The 22,507-nt window shown below is 34.6% G+C and overlaps 4 protein-coding genes across 15 annotated transcripts in view; 2 read left to right on the forward strand and 2 right to left on the reverse strand.

Moving 5' to 3' along the window:
- Positions 1-22,507, reverse strand: part of LOC115980017 (TMV resistance protein N-like) — a 101,668-nt gene that overhangs the window by 46,501 nt on the left and 32,660 nt on the right. The window lies entirely within an intron of this gene.
- LOC115980612 (probable LRR receptor-like serine/threonine-protein kinase At3g47570) lies at positions 639-3,966 on the forward strand. The gene is made up of 2 exons (XM_031102843.1): positions 639-1,138; positions 1,259-3,966. Exons 1-2 carry the CDS (start codon positions 639-641, stop codon positions 2,079-2,081), a joined length of 1,323 nt encoding a protein of 440 aa, XP_030958703.1. The 3' UTR covers positions 2,082-3,966.
- On the forward strand, positions 2,192-2,658 carry LOC115980613 (receptor kinase-like protein Xa21). The gene is made up of 2 exons (XM_031102844.1): positions 2,192-2,230; positions 2,293-2,658. The coding sequence occupies exons 1-2, from the start codon at positions 2,192-2,194 to the stop codon at positions 2,656-2,658; spliced, it is 405 nt and encodes a 134-aa protein (XP_030958704.1).
- On the reverse strand, positions 5,778-19,691 carry LOC115980015 (disease resistance protein RML1B-like). Of its 11 annotated transcripts, none has more exons than XM_031102196.1 (13): positions 19,088-19,691; positions 16,734-17,856; positions 16,275-16,535; positions 15,539-16,201; positions 14,187-15,441; positions 12,435-13,097; positions 11,967-12,078; positions 11,733-11,885; positions 10,921-11,125; positions 9,923-10,102; positions 8,745-8,844; positions 6,449-6,612; positions 5,778-6,352 (listed from the first exon to the last, which is right to left on the reverse strand). In XM_031102196.1, the coding sequence occupies exons 1-5, from the start codon at positions 19,576-19,578 to the stop codon at positions 14,212-14,214; spliced, it is 3,768 nt and encodes a 1,255-aa protein (XP_030958056.1). In that variant the 5' UTR covers positions 19,579-19,691; the 3' UTR covers positions 5,778-6,352; positions 6,449-6,612; positions 8,745-8,844; positions 9,923-10,102; positions 10,921-11,125; positions 11,733-11,885; positions 11,967-12,078; positions 12,435-13,097; positions 14,187-14,211. The 11 variants fall into 11 exon arrangements, with proteins under 11 accessions (XP_030958056.1, XP_030958050.1, XP_030958048.1 ...); XM_031102190.1 differs by adding an exon at positions 11,478-11,605 and having other exon boundaries at positions 5,778-6,612; XM_031102188.1 differs by having other exon boundaries at positions 5,778-6,612; positions 12,927-13,097.

Below are 22,507 nucleotides of genomic sequence, written 5' to 3' on the forward strand. Positions count from 1 at the left end.
TCCAAATGAGTTGGGTCGTCTCAATAATCTTGTCACTCTTCAACTCTCGGAGAATCAATTAAGTGGTGAGATTCCCTTTTCAATTTTCAACATTTCCTCCCTGAAGTTCTTATCTCTCACACTAAACAGGCTAGTTGGAAAGCTTCCCTCCAATATAGGCCTTACCCTTCCCAAAATAAGGGAACTCTGCTTGGCAAGCAATCATATGGAAATACCAATACCAAGTTCTTTATCCAATGCTTCATATATTGAACACCTTGATCACTCTTCAAATAATTTCACTGGGCATATTCCTTTACTTGGTAACTTGAAACATCTTGTCCAGTTACTCCTTGGTGCAAACAGTTTATCTTCTACAACAAAACTGAATTTCCAAGTATTTGCTTCCCTTACAAACTGTAACCTGCTAAGGAAAATCCTTCTGAATTCTAACCAATTAGCTGGTGGACTTCCCCCTTCTGTCGCAAATCTCTCGGTCAATCTCCAACATTTTTGTGTTCATGATAATTTCTTGACCGGTAGCTTCCCTTAAAGATTGGAAATGTACCAAAACCTTGTGTCCTTACCAATTGAGAACTTTTTTTTTCAAAGGCAAAATACCAAACTCCATTGGAAAACTTCAGAAATGAGAAAGACTTATGGTTATTGACAACTTGTTCTCTGGAGAAATTCCGGATATATTTAGCAATCTTATGTGGCTACATGAGCTAGACATGGCAAACAACCGGTTATCTGGTAGAATTCCCATGAGTAAAGCAACATGCCAGCAATTAGAGATGCTTGTTCTAGCAAGGACAGCCCTCAATGGCAGCATTCCAAAGCAAATTTTTGAGCTTCCCCAGCTAAAATTTTTGCTGTTGGCAAATAACAGTTTAAGTGGTTTTCTGCCCAACGAATTTGGCCATTTGAGACAGCTTGAAATCATGGACATTTCTGGAAACGAGCTATCTGGAAATATTCCCGCAATAACCAAGAGATACTCAATTTTGCAACGTCTTAACATTGCAAGAAACAGGATAACTGGCTCGATACCAAAGTCACTGGAAAATCTAGCAGCACTGGAGAGCTTGAATCTTTCTTCCAACAATCTCTCTGGCCAAATCCCAACAGAATTGGAGAACCATAATGCTTTGCAGATGTTAAATTTGTCTTTCAATAGCTTGGAAGGAAGTACCGAAAAATGGTGTCTTTGCCAACATCAGCTGGGATTCTCTCCAGGGAAACAATCAGCTCTGCGTATTTGACCATGAGACTGCAGAAAGCTTAGAGTCACTACTTGTGTGACAAAAACAAAAACGAATTCAGATTTAGTGCTCAAAGTCATTATTCAAACCTCTTCTTTCATTGTGCTTGTGTGTGCATTGTGTTTAGTATGTGCAGTGATCACCAAAAAGAAGAGAAAGACAATAAACAATGAAAGTTCATCATCTGAACTGAAGGGTTTACCGCCAAGGCTATCTTACTCCGAAATCCAGCTTGCAACAAACGGGTTTCTCACAACAAATTTGATAAGGAGGGGAGCTTTTGGGTCTGTTTATAGAGCTGTTTTCAGTACTGGTGAAAGTGGAATCCACACCACAGTTGCAGTGAAGGTTCTTGACTTGACACAAAGCAAAGCTTCCAAGAGTTTTGATGCAGAATGTGAAGCTCTCAGAAACATCCAGCATCAGAACCTTGTTAAGGTCTTCACTTCTTGCTCCAGCATTGATCACACAGGAGCTGAATTCAAGGCTTTAGCTATGGAATTCATGTCTATTGGTAACCTGGATAAGTGGTTGTACCCAGAGGACGTTGAGTGTGGATCAACACTGACCTTGACCCAGAGACTAAATATTGCCATTGATGTAGCTTCTGCATTAGATCACCTACATCATGATTTTGACCCACCTGTAGTCCATTGCGACTTGAAACCTGGAAATGTGCTTTTAGATGAAGATATGACTGCTCATGTAGGAGATTTTGGGTTAGCAAGGTTTCTCTCCCATGATTCATCACAGAATGGGAGTAGCACAATTGGACTAAAAGGCTCAATTGGTTATATTGCTCCAGGTATGTTGTGGATCTTACTTTATGAAACTTAAAAAGATTTAGTGATTACATTCACAGTTCAAACAATGTTCTACTCTGCCTCACTTGCTAAATTCGACCCCAAAGAACAAATTAGTTAAAAAAATTTTAAAATTAACACCCTATGTTTCTACATTATTTCCTCAAGCTTTTATCATTTCTGGTTGGAAATACTTGATCCTATTATCCTGAAATACTGTTATCAAGTATGGCTTGGGTGGATAGGCTTCAGCCTGTGGGGATGTCTATAGTTTTGGGATACTGCTGCTTGAGATAATCATTGCCAAGAAGCCCACAGATGGGATTTTCCAGGAAGGTTTAAGCATAAACAAGTTCATCTCCGAAGTGCATGAGAGTAAAATCTTGGATATTGCTGATCCAAGGCTTTTCAAGGATAATGAATCTTTTTCACAAAGCAGCAGTACTAATTATTCTTCTGGTGAAGATAGCAGCAGCAAGAACAAAAACAACATTGCTTTCAGAGTTGAAGAGTGTGTGGCTTCTATGGTGAGAGTTGGACTATCTTTGCTGCTGATTCATCAAAAGAACGTTTTACTATGGAGAAGCCTTATTGAAGTTGCAAGAGACTAAAAGATGTTCTAGAGGATGAAGCATTGCACTAAATCTATTTTGTGTATTTATGTTTGTTTCCCAAGCTGTTTGAAGCTATAAGGTCTTATGATTAGAACTGCAAATTGATATGAGGATCTCTTTAATGGCCAGTTAATTTGATCATATGTCAAATTTTATCAATTCTATTTTCTTTATCAATCCCCCATATTAAGAAAGTTCAAAAAAATTTTATGCGAATATATGCTAAAACGCGTGAATGCAAGAAGATAATCGCTTAGGCCATGTCATAAGGGCATCATATTCTTCATTCATAGGTGCAAAAAAACAGTGTGGGAATTGGGCTGCAATTTTATATGAGGTAGGTTATGTGGTATAGTAATCAAGTTACCGTAGGTTGTTTGTTTGTACCAGATAAGGATGTAGTATGAGAAGGTTCTGCTTGGGAAATATCTGGTGTAGAAGTGGCTGGTGGAGAAGGATAGGCATGCCGGGAACTAGTTTCTGCAGAAACTAGTGGAACTGAAGGTAAAGGTGAAGGTTTCAGTACAGGTAGAGTAGAAGAGGATTGTGCAGTGGAATTAGAATGAGTAAAGGGCTGAAGAATTGATTGAGAACAAGAGTGCAATAAAAAGGTAAGCCAAAGAGTAGGTGAGGGAGAATTTGAGGGAGGAGCACTAGATTGTGAGGTTGAAACTTGTGTTAATGCAGAAAAATCATGTTGATTAAACAAAACATGCCTGGTAACATAAATTCTGTGAGAGTGAGGTTCAAGACATCTGTAACCTTTTGATTAGGGAGGGTAACCTAAAAATACACAAGGAGAAGTGTGAGATTGAAATTTTTGGGTATTATAAGGCTTAAGAAGAGGAAAACAAGTACACCTAAAAACTTTCAAGTGTAATAAATCTGGTTTGGCCTTAAAGAGGAGCTCCCAAGGTAAAAGATTATGGAGTAAAGGAGTGGGTAGTCTGTTTATGAGATGCACAACAGTAGAAATAGCATATGAACAATAAGTGGTAGGTAATTTTGAGTGAGAAAGCATGGTCAAAGCACACACAACAAGATGCTTATGTTTCCTTTCAGCCACTCCATTTCATTGGGGTTTGTGAGGGCAAGATAATTGGTGAGTAATACAATGATTAGAGAAAAATTCATTAAAGGCATTAGAAGTGAATTCACCCCCACAATTCAGATCTAAGAATTTTGATTATATGATCAAGAAGATTTTCAATGGTGCCTGTAAAATGTTTGGAAGTAAATAGGAAATCAGATTTCAATTTCAACAAGAAAATTCAAGTAAACTTGGTGAAATTATCAACAAGTACAAGATAGTATTTAAAACTATTGACAAATGTATTGGAGCTGGACCACATACATCAGTGTGGACTAATTCTAAAGGTTTAGAAGACTGAAAAAACAGATTTAGCAAAGTTAGTGTCTACAATGCACATCAAAGTTGTTTGCAGTACATGATTTTAAAGAAAAGGAACTACTAGAGCAAGAAATTTATCACTAGGGTGTTTTAGTCTGTGATGCCATGGCATCCACTTTTTGGAAAGAAACCTATTTACAGAATTTACACAAAGTTGCAGATTTTGATTCTTCGATTGGGTAGATGAACCAGGACATGTATTGAGATGTGAAGATGATGAAGATGCAGTTGATGCTTAGGGTTTTGAGTAGATTGGATAGAGTCCATTTTCACTCAAACCCTCGTAGGATATTTTCCCGACAGAATATCCTGACACTGGAAATTATAGCATCAAAATGACAATTGTTACACAAGCATAATTTGTGAACTGAGAGAAGATTTGCAGCAATACTAGGCACATGTAACACATTTCTAAGTTTGAAATTATGGTATTTAGTGCTAAGAGAGGAACTACCTATATGAACCTTCCTCCTCTACCATGGTTATGTGAATTTCTTGCTCGACCTCGATTTCCTCTTGAATTCAGACACGAATTTCTTGCTCGACCTCGATTTCCTCCTGAATTCAGACACATTTGTGCTTGTGAATGATTCACATTCTGGTTTGATGAGGCATACATTGCCATAGAATGCAAATTTCCTTCAGCATTTTCAATTAGAGTTTTTCCATATGAATGATTAACTTCGAGTCTTGATTGCAGAAAAAAATGAGCATACTCCTTAGGCAAGCCTCTGAGGACTATTCAGATTAACTCTTTGTTATCCACTGTAACACCAACTGCTAGTAATCGATCTCTTGCAGCTTTGATTCTATGTAAGAATCCATTGATAGTGTCAGTGCCTTTCTTTATACTTTGTAGATCAATCTTCAGATTCAAGATGTTAGGCCTCGAAGTTGAAGTGAATTGTTGCTCCAAAGTATTCCAAACTTCACTAGCATTGTTGATTCCAACCACCAAAGAGAATTTGGAAGGCTTTGCTACCATGTGAGATTCAACGAAGGAATAGAGAAATATAGAAGAAAATATCTAAATGATTGTATTAGCTCAGAAACTGTGTTAGATTCATTTTTATATGGTCATTTACAGGATTAGAGTCAGTTACAAATCTAACAAACTATTAGAGACTGAAACAGTAATCTTAGAGTCAGTTAGTACATGTGGATGTTGTAAGTTAATCGATATCCAAGACTGAAATGGCATTGTTCTCTTAAGTCATTCTTTCATCAAATGAAACGGTGTCGCATGGCTCTCAGCTTTAGTAAGAATGCAATGATGTTTGTGCTGTTTAAGTTGACTATCATTTATCTCTATCTCTATCACAAGATTTATGCTTCCCTGAATGCTAGTTTGGCTCTTGTCTAAATAGCCTTGAAACTCAAAGCATAAAGCATGGATCCAATTAAACGACATGGAACTGTGAATATATTACTGCTACATTTTCATGCATCAAGACTCCAAGGTAGTGTCAAATCCCAAAGGCAGTCATACAATTTCGTAAATCAGTGTACAAGTATTATTCAGATGTTGAATTTCACAATAGTAAATTTCTTTTTCCAATGAAAATATTCATGACTATCTCAAAACTAGGAAGGAAAACCAAAAAAACTGTCAACACAGGCAAAGGCTTCCTGCATGAGAACTTTTTGGTTCAACTCAAGTCAGTAATGTAGATAAAGAAAGAAGTTAAAAGAGGAAAAAGAGATATGAGGAAATTGGAATAATTTGCATTATTTGAATGAATGAATTACATACAGACATTTTTACATCTTTGCCAATTCAATTATGCACAAGAAGAGGCAGGATTGCAACTGCACAACTATCTTCAACTTTAACAACATATAACTCTTTCAACTGTGAACTTCATTAACAGAAATATAACTATTCTATTGGCGAGCTTAGGTTGGTTTTGCTGAGCAAGTGGCCGGATTGCAAACACTGCCTCCAAAATAGGTGTTAAATATTGACCCATTCTCAGACCTCACAAATAAAGGAAGTACTAGATTTTTTGAAAATAGAGCAAACACTACAAAAAAATTTCAATCATAATCTATTGCCATAATAGTATGTCGGTGCCAATAAGTACCAAAAGGCACATGCAAAAAGGCTTTAACAGTTATGTCTTTGAAGCAGATTAGGGCACTCTTGTTATTGTACTTATGGGCTGTGCTATACTCTCTCAGTCTCTTGGCCTTTGGTACTCAAACAGCATGGCTGGAAAGATGGGTAGTACCATGGTGGGAGTATTATTGTTGCTGACAATCTGGTTGCTGCTGTTTTTGCTGTCCATAACTTCAAGCAATCCATGAAATTTGAAAAGTAGAGACATCATGGTGGACATAATTAGGGATTTTCAGCACTAACATATTTCAATGCACCTGTTGGTATTGTCTCTCCATTAGTCACAATTGTGGTGGTGGCAATTTTAGGTATGCTGCGGGCTTTTACTCTACTTTGGCTTATTCTCTGAAATGCATGATGGATGATAATGTGTTGCCCCGGGATCTCCTTGCTTGTGAAACACTATGTCAGACATAACAATCTGCACTGACAAAACAGGCATTTAACAAGAGCAAGGTAACATTTTTTTTTTTCCTTAAAGAAGCAATGAGAGAAGATACTTCAACATGATAGTATCAAATGTTCATGATATAATGCAAGAAGCAGTTGGTTTAAACACAACCAGTACCATTTACAACATTTATTCTGAATCGTTTTGAAGATTTCTGGGAGCCCTACCAGCAAAGCAATACTTTCTTGGGATGTCTTTGACTTGAATATGAATATGAATGAAATCTATAATCCATGTTGAATCCATCAATTCAAAGAAAAAGAGAAGTGGAGTCTTGGCGAAGAGGAAGAGTAAGAAGGCTGTTCACATCCAGAAGAAGGGTTGTGAGACTAAGGGATACAAATTTAGGGGACTGCTTCTAGCTAGCCATTAACATGACATGAGGGTAAAAGGAATAGCGCCTCCCTGCCCCCCCTCCCCCACCCCTGGTCCCCGGGTGGCTAACTCATAAAATAAGACCAACCCAATTAAAAGTCAAGAAGCTACTTCAAAGTAATTATTAAATTTACTAAGTATCAAAAATTCCTATGGAAGTTCAAAGGAAAAGTCATTCTTTGTTGAATTTTCTTAGGAATACAGTTGGATGAGTAAAAGACATACAAGATTGTGGGTGAAATTCATTCATTCAAGAAGACAAGAAGTTATAAACGTTATTAGTTTGAGAAGCGCAGTAAAGAACTCAAACTTTAGTGGATCAAACAACTTGGTCTAACCTGACTAACCATAATATCAGTCCACAATTGATTTATTTATATGTTCTCATGTTTAACAAATTACTAATGTACAAGGCCTAAAATCATACTAACTAAAATTACAATGAAGCATAAGCAAACCAAACTCGAAGCAAAGTGACCTCGTTGATTACTCCCATATTGAAACCAAATTTTAAGGCCAACAATTACCAAATTTAGGAAAAAGAAATACACAGATATTTATAAAAGCACAATTTACAAGAAATACAATTTTTTTTACTACGTAGGAATTTGTTTGCCATCTTTTCATCAGTTAATTAATAGATATAGAATGATGATTGATTGTCAACAAAATTGACTTTAAATTTAAGTTGCTTCAATAAGAAGAAATTTTTAGAATGCTCAGTTCCCAAGGTATTGCAACAATGTTCAGGTTCTATTACATCTTGGATAGAATAGTAACTCTGGCAAGAGAACAACAATACCATAAAAGAAAGATGAAGATATATTTCTCCTAAGTAAGATTTTTTTTTAAAAAAAAAAAAATGCAATTTCTAATGTCCCCTCTTGAACACCTCAACTGATGTTGCAGCAGTTGTACAAGGTAAACAGACCATGATGAAAGGCAAAGCAAAAGGACGCCAAGGTGGCTGTTACACCCCATGGGATTGAAATTTCTTATATATCTTATATATACATAGGTAATCCTTTGTATTGTACACCCAATTCTTCTAATATAATACACTGGTTCTTTTGCAAATATCACACCCACTTAATTTCATTCAAAAGCCAGAGGTTTTCATGGGGTTAAGGTAACATCAATGGTACACCACTATAATTATTGATCTTTATCATGAAATTTTGCTTGCCCTATGACATACTTTATCCTAAATACACATATTTTCCTTCAAAAAAGTTATTGTCCCCTTAAAAAAGACCCTAGGTTATATTATTGAAAAACAAATGTGTTCATTATAGAGAGGAAAATACATAAAATTGGCCTAGATAGGACGACTAAGCAAGAAGAGAGAAATTTATATTTATCATCAATTTTTTTTTAAAGAGATTCCAATGTTGAGATAAAGAAGTTAATTAATTTGGTGACAAGGTGATTATGATAAGTTGCAAACCAAGCGTACTAATTTATAAGTTGTTGCTTTTAATTTTGGGTGCCCTTACATGCCCTGGCCAGGCAGTAAGAGTCTTATGACCAGTCCACTTACAAGCTAACTTGTGGACAATTACCTTTGACAGGGCTTGTTTCAAGTGACTGTTTTATCAACCAATAGCTCAAAGTAGGTTTTAGTTTGATATGGAAGAAGGTTAGTCATACTTTGATAGAGTTTACTTTTGTTTAATTCAAGAATATCCCAAGCAGAGTAACATACAAAGTATTACTTAGGAACATACCTCAATGGTCTATGCCAAACTGTGAGGGCAATCAGGTACTTGTATTGAAATTGAAGCTGTCTTTGTCTTTTCACTCACTTGCTAAGAGCATTCATCTATTCTGCAAATAAGTTTGCATGTTTTTAAACCATAAAGCTCCTTCATACAGATAAAAACATCTGGATCTAATGTTAACAGTTAAACTTATCAGCCATTGTTCTTGTTAATATTTTTTTTATGCTCTCTAATTTTGGGTTATTCAAAGCAAATTATCAAATTATTGAAACCCGCATCTTAGCTTCTTGAAATATAGTTTTTCTGTTTGGTCATTTAATGCATTTCAAATTACGTATGCATTTTCTATGTGACCATGTTTATTAGATAATGTGGATAAAATGGTACCATAGTTATTCTTCCAAAATGCACAAGCAAGCACAAACACCCTTCTGGCACATGTAGAAAGGGTCCATTTCTACGATTGCAATATAAAAATGTCCTAAAAATTTTTTAAAAAAATTCTACTCTGATGAATTTCATTACAAGAAAATCAAAGCATTTAAAATTATGTGTATTTTCATCGTGACTTATAAAGATGATAATATATTCGCCATATAGGGAAAGAACGTTGTAAATAACAAACACAGCTAAACGGAAAGTATATGACAAAGAATTGACTCACAACTATAACTCCAAAACATTGTCATCCCGTATGGTAACTTCATTTCCATGTTGATGGTTCTAAGATGGAGAAGGTATGCGTATAACAACATTAAAAAGTTCATTCAGTTTCAGCTAACTATGAATGTTGCTGCCCTTGCATTAACTTTCTTGCATTTGTTTATTTATTTATTTATTTTTCTGGTAAGATCCCACTAACTGCAGTCCAGCCATTATGTGTGAACCTAATAATGGATACAATGAGAGCTATAGTCTTGGCCATTGAGCTACCCAACAATGACAGCATGGTAAAGCCATTTGTGGTCGATCAAAGCCATTTCTAACCAGGGTAATAGCAGTCTAACTTATGACACAATTTAGGGCAAGATCTATCTTTGGTGCGGATGAGAAAGTGAAGAAAACACTCATTTTTAAAACTTTCATTTGACAAGTCTTCAATGAATTTAAAGCTAGGCAACTAGAGAAGAACATATTGAAGGGTTTATTCAACAACAAGCTGTTTTAATAATTCTAAGGTTTACCATAGTCCGTTAACTGGTGATGGTGAAGTTTCTGAAGCAGTTTGCCAGTGTTGAGAGGCTAAATTGGGGGCAATGGGGTGCTTCCATTTGGACTTGCATCTTTTTGTTGACCAATTGTACGCTCTTCAAGTGTATTCCAGCTTCTAGAGAGCAGTTGGCAAAGCAAAGATTCTCTGCTTCCTGGAAGACTAACCAATAAGTCCACTCATTTGTAATGCATGACTTTTTGTATTAGGTGAATTGAAGGTGAAAGCTTTCATTAATTCTCAAGGGTAAGATATGTTCAAGTGCACAAGGAGTAATAAATGTTATTTGTTTGACAAGAATAACATAAAATTTTAACAAAACAGCAATACAGTAGGCCTTAAATCATACCAGCTGAAATTACAATGAAGCATTAGCAGTCAAGCTAGGCCTAGAGGAACCTCATGACTACTCCCATATCAAAATTAAATTATATTTCCAATAACAGAGTAACTAGTATGCTATCATGTGAACTTATGGGCAACAAACTGTAATTGAACATGAGTTCCTTCAAAAGGAGCAACACCAAGAGAGGTTGGACACAAGAAACCATATTCTGGGCCTTAGCATGTGATGAATTTTCAGAACTGGTCTTAACAGCTATAAATTGATAGACCAAAGTCCAAATCGACATATTTTTCCAAAAGTAAATCACACCTCAGCCGGGATTGCAATGAAGTTGATGATGCTTGCTGCGTCTCTTTCTATTGGCTCAAAATACAATGACAAAATTCAAACAAAGCAACCCAAAGAGAAATCCTCGACAACAAGCTAACAAGATATAGATTATCTCTAGATCAGATTCATCCAACTACACTAAGGAAGAGAGATAGCAATCCAGTTGTGTGATATTTACTGAATTTTACCATTATATATATACAAGTAAATACTGAAACTCATCTCTCGAAAAGCAAGAGCAAGAGGTTATTCATTCAGAACATAGTAACATTTTGTCAAATACTTGGAGTGCGTACCTTTATACTCTCTATCACAACTTGCTCAAGTCTGTCCTGTTTGGTCATTGGCATTGCCCATCTTGCCATTGATTTTTATGCCACGTCTGATTTCTCTCCCATTCCCCTCTTGATCTTTTGATCACATGACGCATCAAAATTAAGCTTTACCCATTGATCATGTGGCTTGATCCAAGCACTTCCCCTGTTTTGCTCTTCAATTTCCCTTGTAATCCCAAGTGATCTCACGTAAGAGTCATAGCGTACATTCCTTATTCAAAATACACATATTTGCCTATGAAGAAGTTATTTTTCCCCTAAAAATAATCCTTGGTTATATTATTGAAAAAAAGTGTGTTCATTTTGGAGAGGCAATATACATAAATTTGGCCTAGATACAACCACTAAGCAAGAAGAGAGTAATTTAAGAATTTATCATCAAAAAATTTTATAACATATTCCGAAATAGGAATAAAGAAATTAATTAATTTGGTGACAAGGTGATTATGAAATCAACATATTCCAAGCATACTAATTTATAAGTTAATGCTTTTAATTTTGGGTGCCTTTACCCTTACCCCCACTAAGCTATACATGCCTTGGCCAGGCAGTAAGAATCCTGAGACCAGGCCACTTCAAAGCTAACTTGTGGACGATCACCTTTGACAGGGCTTGTTTAAGGAGACTGTTTTATCAAATTATCATCCTACAGCTCAAAGTAAGTTTTAGTTCAATTTGCAAGAAGGTTAGTCATACTTTGATAGAGTTTTCTTTATTTTAATTCAAGAATATCCCAGGCAGAATAACATAAAAAGTAATACTTATGAACATACCCCAATGGCCTAAGCCAATTCTGTGAGGCAATCAGGTACTTGTATTGAAGATGAAGCTTTATTAAGCCAATTCTGTGAGGCAATCAGGTACTTGTATTGAAGATGAAGCTTGTCTTTTCCTTTCCACTCACTTGTTAAGAGCTTTCATCTTTTCTGCAAACAAATTTGCATTTTGTTAAAGCATAAAGCTCCTTCATACATATAGAAACTTAGAATATAACATTAATAGTTTACCTTATCAGCCATTCCCCTTGTTAACATTTTTCTTTTAAGTTCTCCTTTTGGGTTATTCAAAGCACAGAATCAAATCGAAACCCACATCTTAGCTTCTTGAAATATAGTTCTTCTGTTAGGTCAATGTATTTCAAATCACATAAGCATTTTCTATGTGACCATGTTTATGATAATGTGGTTTTGATAGCACCATAGTTATTCTTCCAAATGTACAAGCACCCACCAACAGCCTTTTGGCACATGTAGAAAGGGTCAGTTTCTATGATTGCAATAGAAATATCCTAAAATTAAATACGTTATACATTGATGGATTTCATTACAAGAATCAAAGCATTTAAAAATATGTGCATCCCTTGTACTCATTGTAACTCATACAGATGATAACACAGTCACCATATAGGGCAAGAACATTGTAAATGGAAAACACAGCTAAACTGCTGAACAGAAAATGACAAAAAATTTACTTACAACTACATTTATAAAGTATTGTCATCCTGGATGGTGATTTCACTTCTGTGCGTGGAGAAGGTCTGTATATAACGTCATTAAAAACTTCATTCAGATTCAGCTAACTATGAATGTTGCTGCCCTTGCATGAACTTTCTTGCAGCTGTTTTTTTTCCTAGTAAAGTCCCACTAACTGCAGCCATTATGGGTGAACCTAGTAATGGATAAAATGGGAGCTTTATCCTTGGTCACTGAGCTACCCAATAATGACAGCTTGGTAAAGCCATCTGTGGGTCAATCAAAGCCATTTCTAACCAGAGTCATAGCAGTCTTACTTATGATAAGATTTAGGGTAAGATCTGCCTTTGGTGTGGATGAGAAAGTGAAGAAAAAACTCATTCTTAAACCTTTCATTTGTCAAGTCTTCAATGAATTTAATGCTAGGCAACTGGAGAAGAACATATTGAAGGGGTTAATCAAGAACAAGCTGTTTTTAGTAATTTTAAGGTTTACCATAGTCAGTCAACTAGTGACGGAGTTTTTGAAGCAGTTTTCCAGTATTGAGAGGCTGGATTAGGAGCAATGGGGTGCTCGCATTTGGATTTGCACCTTCCTGTTGATCGATTGGTTGGCTCTTCAAGTAAATTCCATTTTCTGGAGAGCAGTTGGCTAAGCATAGATTCTCTGCTTCCAGAAAGACTAACTAATAAGTAATGACCTTTTATTATGGGTGAAGTGAAGATGAAATGTAGTGCTAAGGGATATCAATTCAAGAGAAAGCTTCCAATTAGTCTCTAATGTGAGATATGTTCAAAGTACACAAGGAATAATAACTGCTATGACAAGAATAACATAAAACTCATATTTCAGTGGAAAAGACAACTTATTCCAAACTTGCCTTACTGGAATATCAATCCATATTTGATCTTATTTATATTGTCATTTAACAAAACAGCAATACAGAAGGCCTTAAATCATACTAGCTAAAATTACAATGAAGCAGACGCAGTCAAAGCTTGGCCTAGAGTAACCTCATGACTACTCCCATATTGAAATCAAATTATATTGTCAACAACAGAGCAACTAGTATGCTATCATGTGAACTTTGGGGCAACAAACTGTATATCACATGAGAACTTGCAAAAGGAGCAATACCAAGAAAGGCTGGACCAAAGTCTAAATAAAAATACTTTTCCATAAGTAAATCAAACCTCAGACAAAATGGGGTAATAGGCAAGGAAATGTAATCCTGTCTATTAAATTACCGATTGTCCCAAAAGTTTAAGCTGTTAAGAAATGATGAATTTAATCATTTAATCATAACCATGGTTTTAACAATGTCCACCAGGAAATTGTTTTTGAAGATGTGGACTGCACGTCTTCTCAAATACAAGCATCTTTTATTAGTTCTCTTTATGAGTGGTCTTTTGTAATTCTTTAGGCTACTTTGCGTTTATTTTCATGATGTAGTATTTTTTCAATAATATTATTTTTACCTATAAAAGAAGGATGTATTAGTCACTTATGCAAAAAAGAAAGAGAGATAATAAAATCATGATACAATGAACTTCTACCTGTTTGTTTTAATTACTTTTGTTTTAAAAATTCAGTTTTTTATTTTCTGTTTGTTCTCTTACCTTAGTACACATCCTGTGTCTTTTGGATTTTTGTATTAGTTTTCCTCTATCAATGAAGTTTATTAACGAAAAGCAAGAGCATGAGGTCATTCATTCAGAACATAGTAACATTTTGTCAAATACTTGGAGTGCGTACCTTTATACTCTCTATCACAACTTGCTCAAGTCTGTCCTGTTTGGCCAATGGCATTGCCCATCTTGCCGTTGATGTTTATGCCACGTCTGATTGCTCTGCCATTCCCATGTTCATCTTTGAGAATCGCAGCCAAGCCTACATTCTTTTGATCATATGACCCATCAGAATTAAGCTTTACCCATTGGTCAGGTGGCTTGATCCAAGCACTTTCCCTGTTTTGCTCTTCAAATGATCTCACGTAAGAGTCATACTGATTGTTAAGACGATGTGCTAGCTGGTTTATGCTGTCTTTAGTGTTTGAAAACAGAGCATCCTCCCGTGCATCCAAAAGAATATTCATAGCCAATACTGCATATAGTGTGAATTCATCTTTGTTCACTCTTTCTGCCAGTAATTCCTTTGGGGGATCAATTATATGTTCAACGAATTCCTTTATAGATTGAGCTTTGATCGTTTCTACTCGAAAACCCCATCTACCAGCATACCACAATCCTTTGGCATAGGGACAACATTGAAATAGATGTAAAACTGAATCTTCTGCTATTTCACAAAGAGGGCAGTAATAGGCATCTTGAGCTTTGGAGCATCCGCCCAGCTTCTGCTTAAAGGGGAGGACATCTGCAGCCACTCTCGATAAAAACATCTTTAATCTTTCATCAAAACTCACTTCCAATCTTTCATGAATTCTTACGCAGGCCTCCTTATCTGCGGCAGAGTTCTGAGGAGAACACATGCATGCTACATGGACCCCACACTTTTCTACGGTAATTACGGCTATTTCTGGATCATAATTTGAAAATTCAAATTGAAGCTTAACTTCAGTCCCTTCATTTAGAATTATGCCTTCCAATGAACTATCCCTTATATAGACTACCCATAGATAAGAATCAGATGGTGCAGTTGACAAATGTAGAGAATCTGAGTGGAATATTTTATAACCATTAACGAAAATGTTGATAACATAGGAACCTGGTATAAAATCCCGCTTTTTAGTAACCTTATCTTTCAGTTGCACTTGTATAGCAACACAGAAAGCAAATGATGGTAGTTTTCGACCGACCGAGAATGATATGGAACTTCCAACAATTTGATGATTGAACCATTTTGGAATCTTACTTCCTGGAATTAACACGTTTCCATCAAATTCAAATGAAAACCCCTTTATATGAGCAAAGTCTGTTTCAGATGCATAGCCCCGGTATGATGATCCCCTTGGACATACAATATTCTGTGGAAGCCCTACCTTTTCTGCGAACTGCAAGCAATTAACAAATTAAAGAAACTACAGTTTAGCAAATCTTGTAATATATTTGGGAAAGTTAACCAAAATTGTATCTTTGAGAGAGATGAACCTGACTCAATAATCTTCTGCTTGATTGTGAATCCAACGATTTGCATCCTACTATTCTTACAATAAATATACATGATGGAAGTCTTGGAATTTTCTGAAAATTCCAGCAACCGGCAATATTAAGTTTTTTTAATTGAGGAAATCTGCTAGAGATGTCGGGGAGGGTAGTAATATTGCTGTACATAACCAATAACGTTTCCAATTTGGGGAAGCAATCAGGAATATCCAGGTTCTTTGAAAAATTTTCAAAACCATACATACAGAGAAACTTAAGATTTGGTAATGTAGAGAAGCAGCTTGGAAGATCATTAAGGTTTTTAGAACAAATGGATAACGTATGAAGGCTAGTGAGATTTTCAATTGACAAAGGCAAAGCTAATCTTTCCGTACTTTGCCAAATATCGGAGAACTTCCAAAGACAAAACCATTGAAGAGATTTCAACTTGAGAATTCTTGGAATAATTTTAAGATTTTCACATCCATAGAGACTCCAATGTTCAAGCCCTTCAAGAAGTCCAACAGACTGATGAATCTCAACTAAATTTTCACATCTTTTAAGTATCAGCTTCTTTATGGATGGGGCAATCACCGATAAGTCAGGTAATTTGGTAACATTTTTACAGTCAGTGAAATCCATATATTTCAAAGCTGTGAACCGACATCTCTGTAGAGGATGGAAAAAAAATAAATAAATATAGCTTAAAAATATAATAATTTGTAAATGATAATGGTCATACCTCGAAATGCTGATCCAATGTAATGTGGCTTCCTGGAACTTTAAGTGCAACAAGTTTTTGAAGATTAACGGTGGTTGGCAAGGAAGGTAAAGGAAATCCATTCCAATCAATTAACCTTAACTCATTTGGAAGATATTTAACATCTTCACAAATTAAATTACGTACAACCAAATATTTGAGATTCTTCATCTTTTCAAAATCCAATTGCATGTTTCTTGGTTGTGATAAACACAATGTTATGCCTCGAACTTCTTCTAATCCCTAAATGAATGAAGAATTATATTAATTACATTACTCAATAGAATGTACGATTACTAAATCATAAAAAAATAATAATATTGATAAATTTATAATTTCTTCAACATTAAATAGAAAAAAAAAATCAAAGAATATGAGGGAAAAAAAATCACTACATATGCCTCGTGAGAAAGGGAAAAAATCAATCAAAATAACTTATACCGTTTCTGGAATTAATACTTCGGGAGCGTCATCATAACACAATAACCTTCTATGTTTCTTTGACACTTCTAATTCTTGTCTAACAATTTCCAAACCCATTTGTTGTATCAAGTCATGCATCGATAATTTGCCATCTCCAGCAACAACTACGAGAGACTTATCTTTAAGTATTTCAATATCATAATATGGGTCATAAGAATTGCAACTTTGTAGTATATGTTCGACAACATCCTTGCATAATTCCTTAAGAAAACATGCAATATCAAGGAAAATATCCTGTTGAGTTTGGTCCAATCCATCGTAGCTTATTTTGAGTACTTCTAGAATATTTGGATGAAGAATTCTTTTGTACTTATCTAATGCACTTTTCCAACAGCGTATATCATCTCTTGGATACAAATCAGAACCTATTACTTTTAAAGCTAATGGAAGACCTTTGGCATAACTTATAAATAGGTCTACGAGTTCTGAATAACCTTTCTTAGGCTTGTTTTCTTTGAATGCATGTTGGCAAAAGAGTTCATGAGATTCATGTTTATCTAATTCCTTGAGCCTGTAGTTATAGTAGGTTAAATGATAATCTTCTTGAAGAGTAGATAGTAAATTTTCATCTCTTGTTGTGATAATAATTCTACTTCCAGAAGCAAAACAACTGCATTCACCAAGCAAATCTGTTACTTGGATTAATTTGTCCACGTCATCAAGAATTAAAAGAATTCTTTTGTGTTGAGGCATTTCCATTCTCATATTGATTCTTTGAAATGCACCAAGCTCCTTCAAAGTTCTACCTCCTAAGATCTTTGAATAAAGTGTCTCTCTTAAATGGAGTTTGCCATCTTTTGTTCTTGAGTTTTCTTTAACATTCTCTAGAAAGCTGCTTCCTTCAAAGCGATATGCAATTAAGTCATAAATAGCTTTTGCAATTGTTGTCTTACCTATTCCAGGAAGGCCATGGATCACTACCATACGCACATCGTTTGAATCAATATCTAAATGCCAATTTATATCCTCCACACGAGAATCAATTCCAACAGGGTATTTAACTTCAAATATTTTGGTATAATTTAATTTAACTCTTGAGATCACTTCAAAAACTTCTTTGATAAGTGTAAATTGAGGGTGGCTGTCAATTGCAAAGCATTAAAAACTTGTTAGAAAATAGAAAATAAATATGAGCTAAAATTCAAAATGTTTAGCCTGTGTACTATTACTGAAATATTGCTATTACAAGTTAATGGTGAGTAATTCATAGATCTAAGAACTATTAGTATGAACCATTTTTTCCTTAGATAAGAAATCAAATTTTGGCTTTTAGCATGAAGATTCATGAAAAACTGGTTGTGTAAGGAAACAAGCTTCTTGAATATCCACTTCTAACTGACAAACACTAGTTTGAATGCATTCGTTAAAATATTTTAGGGATCAAAGTTTGGTAAACATAATATGGGTTTGCAGTGAATTTATAAAGGGTCCCAAGACTCAATTCCAACGGGGTATTTAACATCAAATATTTTTTTACAATTTAATTTAACTCTTGAGATCACTTCAAAAAATTCTTTGATAAGTGTAAATTTGGGGTGGCTGCCAATTGAAAGCATTAAAAACTTGTTAGAAAATAAAATATAAAGATGAACTAAAATTCAAAATGTTTAGCTTTTGTAGTATGATTGAAATATTGCTAATACAAGTTAATGGTGAGTAATTCATAGATCTAAGAACTATTAGTATGAACCATTTTTTCCTCAGCTAGGAAATCAAATTTTGACTTTTAGCATGAAGACTCGTGAAAAACTGATTAGGTAAAAGGAAACAAGCTTCTTGAATATCCACTTTTTCTTCTTTTTGCTGAGATTTGAATATTGAATTCTAATTGACAGACACTAACTTGAATGCATTCATTAAGATATTGTAGGGATCGAAGTTTGGTAAACATTATATGGGTGTGTAGTGAATTTATAAAGGGTCCCAAGACTCTCCATTACATTAAAGAAAAAAAAAACCTAAAATTATAGAATGATATTGTTTTTTCTTTTTTAAAGGAAAAAAATATATTAGTTTTGCATTCTTTCACCAATTCCAAGAGGCCACAAAATATTAAACCATAGAAATCTAACTTAATTGAAACTAAATCTAACTTAATTGAAACTATAAATTGTTTGACCCAAAAAAAAAAAAAAAAGTTATGAGCGTGCCTATAATTATTGATAAATTAATAAAACCTAAATACAAAAACTGATTTGTTCCCACACACTTACCTTTCTATCTAGCCTAACTAGCACATTATTAAAAGATATGAACTTTCAAATTTTCAAAAAATAAGGCAAAATATATATATATATATATATACTGCTTACTCTTTTTTGCAATGCCATCCACCTATATAGCCGGCTTCATGTAGAGCTATCCTCCATTTTTGCACTTCCATTTTATCCTTGAACTCTATTTCATGTTTTGTCAAAGCTTCTCCAAACTTTCCCTTTTGATTATGTACTTCTGATGGATCCACCTTGTAAAAAATTGGTAGCACAATTTGGCCTTTCTTTTTACACTCAAGAATTTTGACAAGTTCTTTCAAACACCAAGTAGAAAATGCATAGTTTTTAGAGAATACGATGATTGCAATTCTTGAACTTTCAATGGCTTCAAAAAGTTTGTCTGGAATCTCTTCACCCCTTATGTGCTCATTATCCAGGAAGATGTTAATACCATGATGATACAAAATGCCAATCAAAATACTTGTAAAACTATTGCGGGTATCGTCACCTCTAAAACTCACAAACACATCATATCTACACTGGTGGGTGAAAAAGGAAGAAGAGACTCCTTTGTTGACTAGAAAAGCCATGATGATTTGGATAGACAGTAGAATAGATTTAAAAGGAAGAGGGGAATTTAAGTGATGAAATTGGAATTGTAAGAGGCCAAAAGACTGTGTTAGTCTATTATGAAAATACTAGTGGTGAGAGTTGGTGCCCCAAACGCAGAGAAGACTTGTTATTTAAAACAATAAAATAATATATCCATTAAAATAAAATAATATATTCACTACAATAAACAACAATCACAACCATTGCCATTGCAACCGTCCCTGCCACCACCACCACTACCGCCACCACTTTCTCAAAAAAAATATTTTTTTTCTCACCAATATTAGCTAGTAATAACCTACCACTTAAGATTTATTGTGAAAATATTGTGGTAGCATTTATTAATTTTAATTTCTTATTATTCTTTAATTATTTTTCCCTTTTATCTCTTTATATTTGCTTTCAGCCATACACATTTCTTTCTTTTCTTCTTTTCTTTTTTCCTCTTTTTTTCTCCTCCACACAAGTATACTTCCTATCTATCTCTATCTTTAGTTTTCAACCACTTTCATTTTATCTCTTTTTTTCTTCTATTTCCTCTTCTGTTTTCAACCACTTTCATTTTTGTTTTTCTACTTAACTCTCTCTCTCTCTCTCTCTCTCACATAGAGAGCAGCGGATAACAAAAGCTAGAGAGAGTCAGCCTTTTAAATCGACGTTCATGCATTCTGCCTCTGCCACCACCACCACTACCGCCACCACTTTCTCAAAAAAAAAAAAATTCTCACTAATATTAGCTAGTAATAACCTACCACTTAAGATTTATTATGAAAATATTGTGGTAGCATTTATTAATTTTAATTTCTTATTGTTCTTTAATTATTTTTCCCTTTTATCTCTTTATATTTGCTTTCAGCCATACACGTTTCTTTCTTTTCTTCTTTTCTTTTTTCCTCTTTTTTTCTCCTCCACACAAGTATACTTCCTATCTATCTCTATCTTTAGTTTTCAACCACTTTCATTTTATCTCTTTTTTTCTTCTATTTCCTCTTCTGTTTTCAACCACTTTCATTTTTGTTTTTCTACTTAACTCTCTCTCTCTCTCTCTCTCTCACATAGAGAGCAGCGGATAACAAAAGCTAGAGAGAGTCAGCCTTTTAAATCGACGTTCATGCATTCTGCCTCTGCCACCACCACCACTACCGCCACCACTTTCTCAAAAAAAAAAAAATTCTCACTAATATTAGCTAGTAATAACCTACCACTTAAGATTTATTATGAAAATATTGTGGTAGCATTTATTAATTTTAATTTCTTATTGTTCTTTAATTATTTTTCCCTTTTATCTCTTTATATTTGCTTTCAGCCATACACGTTTCTTTCTTTTCTTCTTTTCTTTTTTCCTCTTTTTTTCTCCTCCACACAAGTATACTTCCTATCTATCTCTATCTTTTGTTTTCAACCACTTTCATTTTATCTCTTTTTTTCTTCTATTTCCTCTTCTGTTTTCAACCACTTTCATTTTTGTTTTTCTACTTAACTCTCTCTCTCTCTCTCTCTCTCACATAGAGAGCAGCGGATAACAAAAGCTAGAGAGAGTCAGCCTTTTAAATCGACGTTCATGCATTCTGCCTCTGCCACCACCACCACTACCGCCACCACTTTCTCAAAAAAAAAAATTTCTCACCAATATTAGCTAGTAATAACCTACCACTTAAGATTTATTATGAAAATATTGTGGTAGCATTTATTAATTTTAATTTCTTATTGTTCTTTAATTATTTTTCCCTTTTATCTCTTTATATTTGCTTTCAGCCATACACGTTTCTTTCTTTTCTTCTTTTCTTTTTTCCTCTTTTTTTCTCCTCCACACAAGTATACTTCCTATCTATCTCTATCTTTAGTTTTCAACCACTTTCATTTTATCTCTTTTTTTCTTCTATTTCCTCTTCTGTTTTCAACCACTTTCATTTTTGTTTTTCTACTTAACTCTCTCTCTCTCTCTCTCTCTCTCTCACATAGAGAGCAGCGGATAACAAAAGCTAGAGAGAGTCAGCCTTTTAAATCGACGTTCATGCATTCTGCCTCTGCCACCACCACCACTACCGCCACCACTTTCTCAAAAAAAAAAAAAATTTCTCACCAATATTAGCTAGTAATAACCTACCACTTAAGATTTATTATGAAAATATTGTGGTAGCATTTATTAATTTTAATTTCTTATTGTTCTTTAATTATTTTTCCCTTTTATCTCTTTATATTTGCTTTCAGCCATACACGTTTCTTTCTTTTCTTCTTTTCTTTTTTCCTCTTTTTTTCTCCTCCACACAAGTATACTTCCTATCTATCTCTATCTTTTGTTTTCAACCACTTTCATTTTATCTCTTTTTTTCTTCTATTTCCTCTTCTGTTTTCAACCACTTTCATTTTTGTTTTTTCTACTTCAACTCTCTCCTTCTTTCTCTTTCTCTCTCTCTCTTCTCTCTCTCTCTCTCTCTCTCTCTCTCTCTCTCTCTCTCTCACACACACACATAGAGAGTGGCGGATAACAAAAGCTAGAGGGAGTCAGCCTTTTAAATCGACGTTCATGCATTCCGCCTCTGCCACCACCACCACTACTGCCACCACTTTCTCAAAAAAAAAATTTTTTTCTCACCAATATTAGCTAGTAATAACCTACCACTTAAGATTTATTGTGAAAATATTGTGGTAGCATTTATTAATTTTAATTTCTTATTATTCTTTAATTATTTTTCCCTTTTATCTCTTTATATTTGCTTTCAGCCATACATGTTTCTTTCTTTTCTTCTTTTCTTTTTTCCTCTTTTTTTCTCCTCCACGCAAGTATAATTCCTATATATCTCTATCTTTAGTTTTCAACCACTTTCATTTTATCTCTTTTTTTCTTCTATTTCCTCTTCTGTTTTCAACCACTTTCATTTTTGTTTTTCTACTTCAACTCTCTCC

The sequence above is a fragment of the Quercus lobata genome, chromosome 3, assembly GCF_001633185.2.
Source record: "Quercus lobata isolate SW786 chromosome 3, ValleyOak3.0 Primary Assembly, whole genome shotgun sequence".
NCBI lineage: Eukaryota > Viridiplantae > Streptophyta > Magnoliopsida > Fagales > Fagaceae > Quercus > Quercus lobata.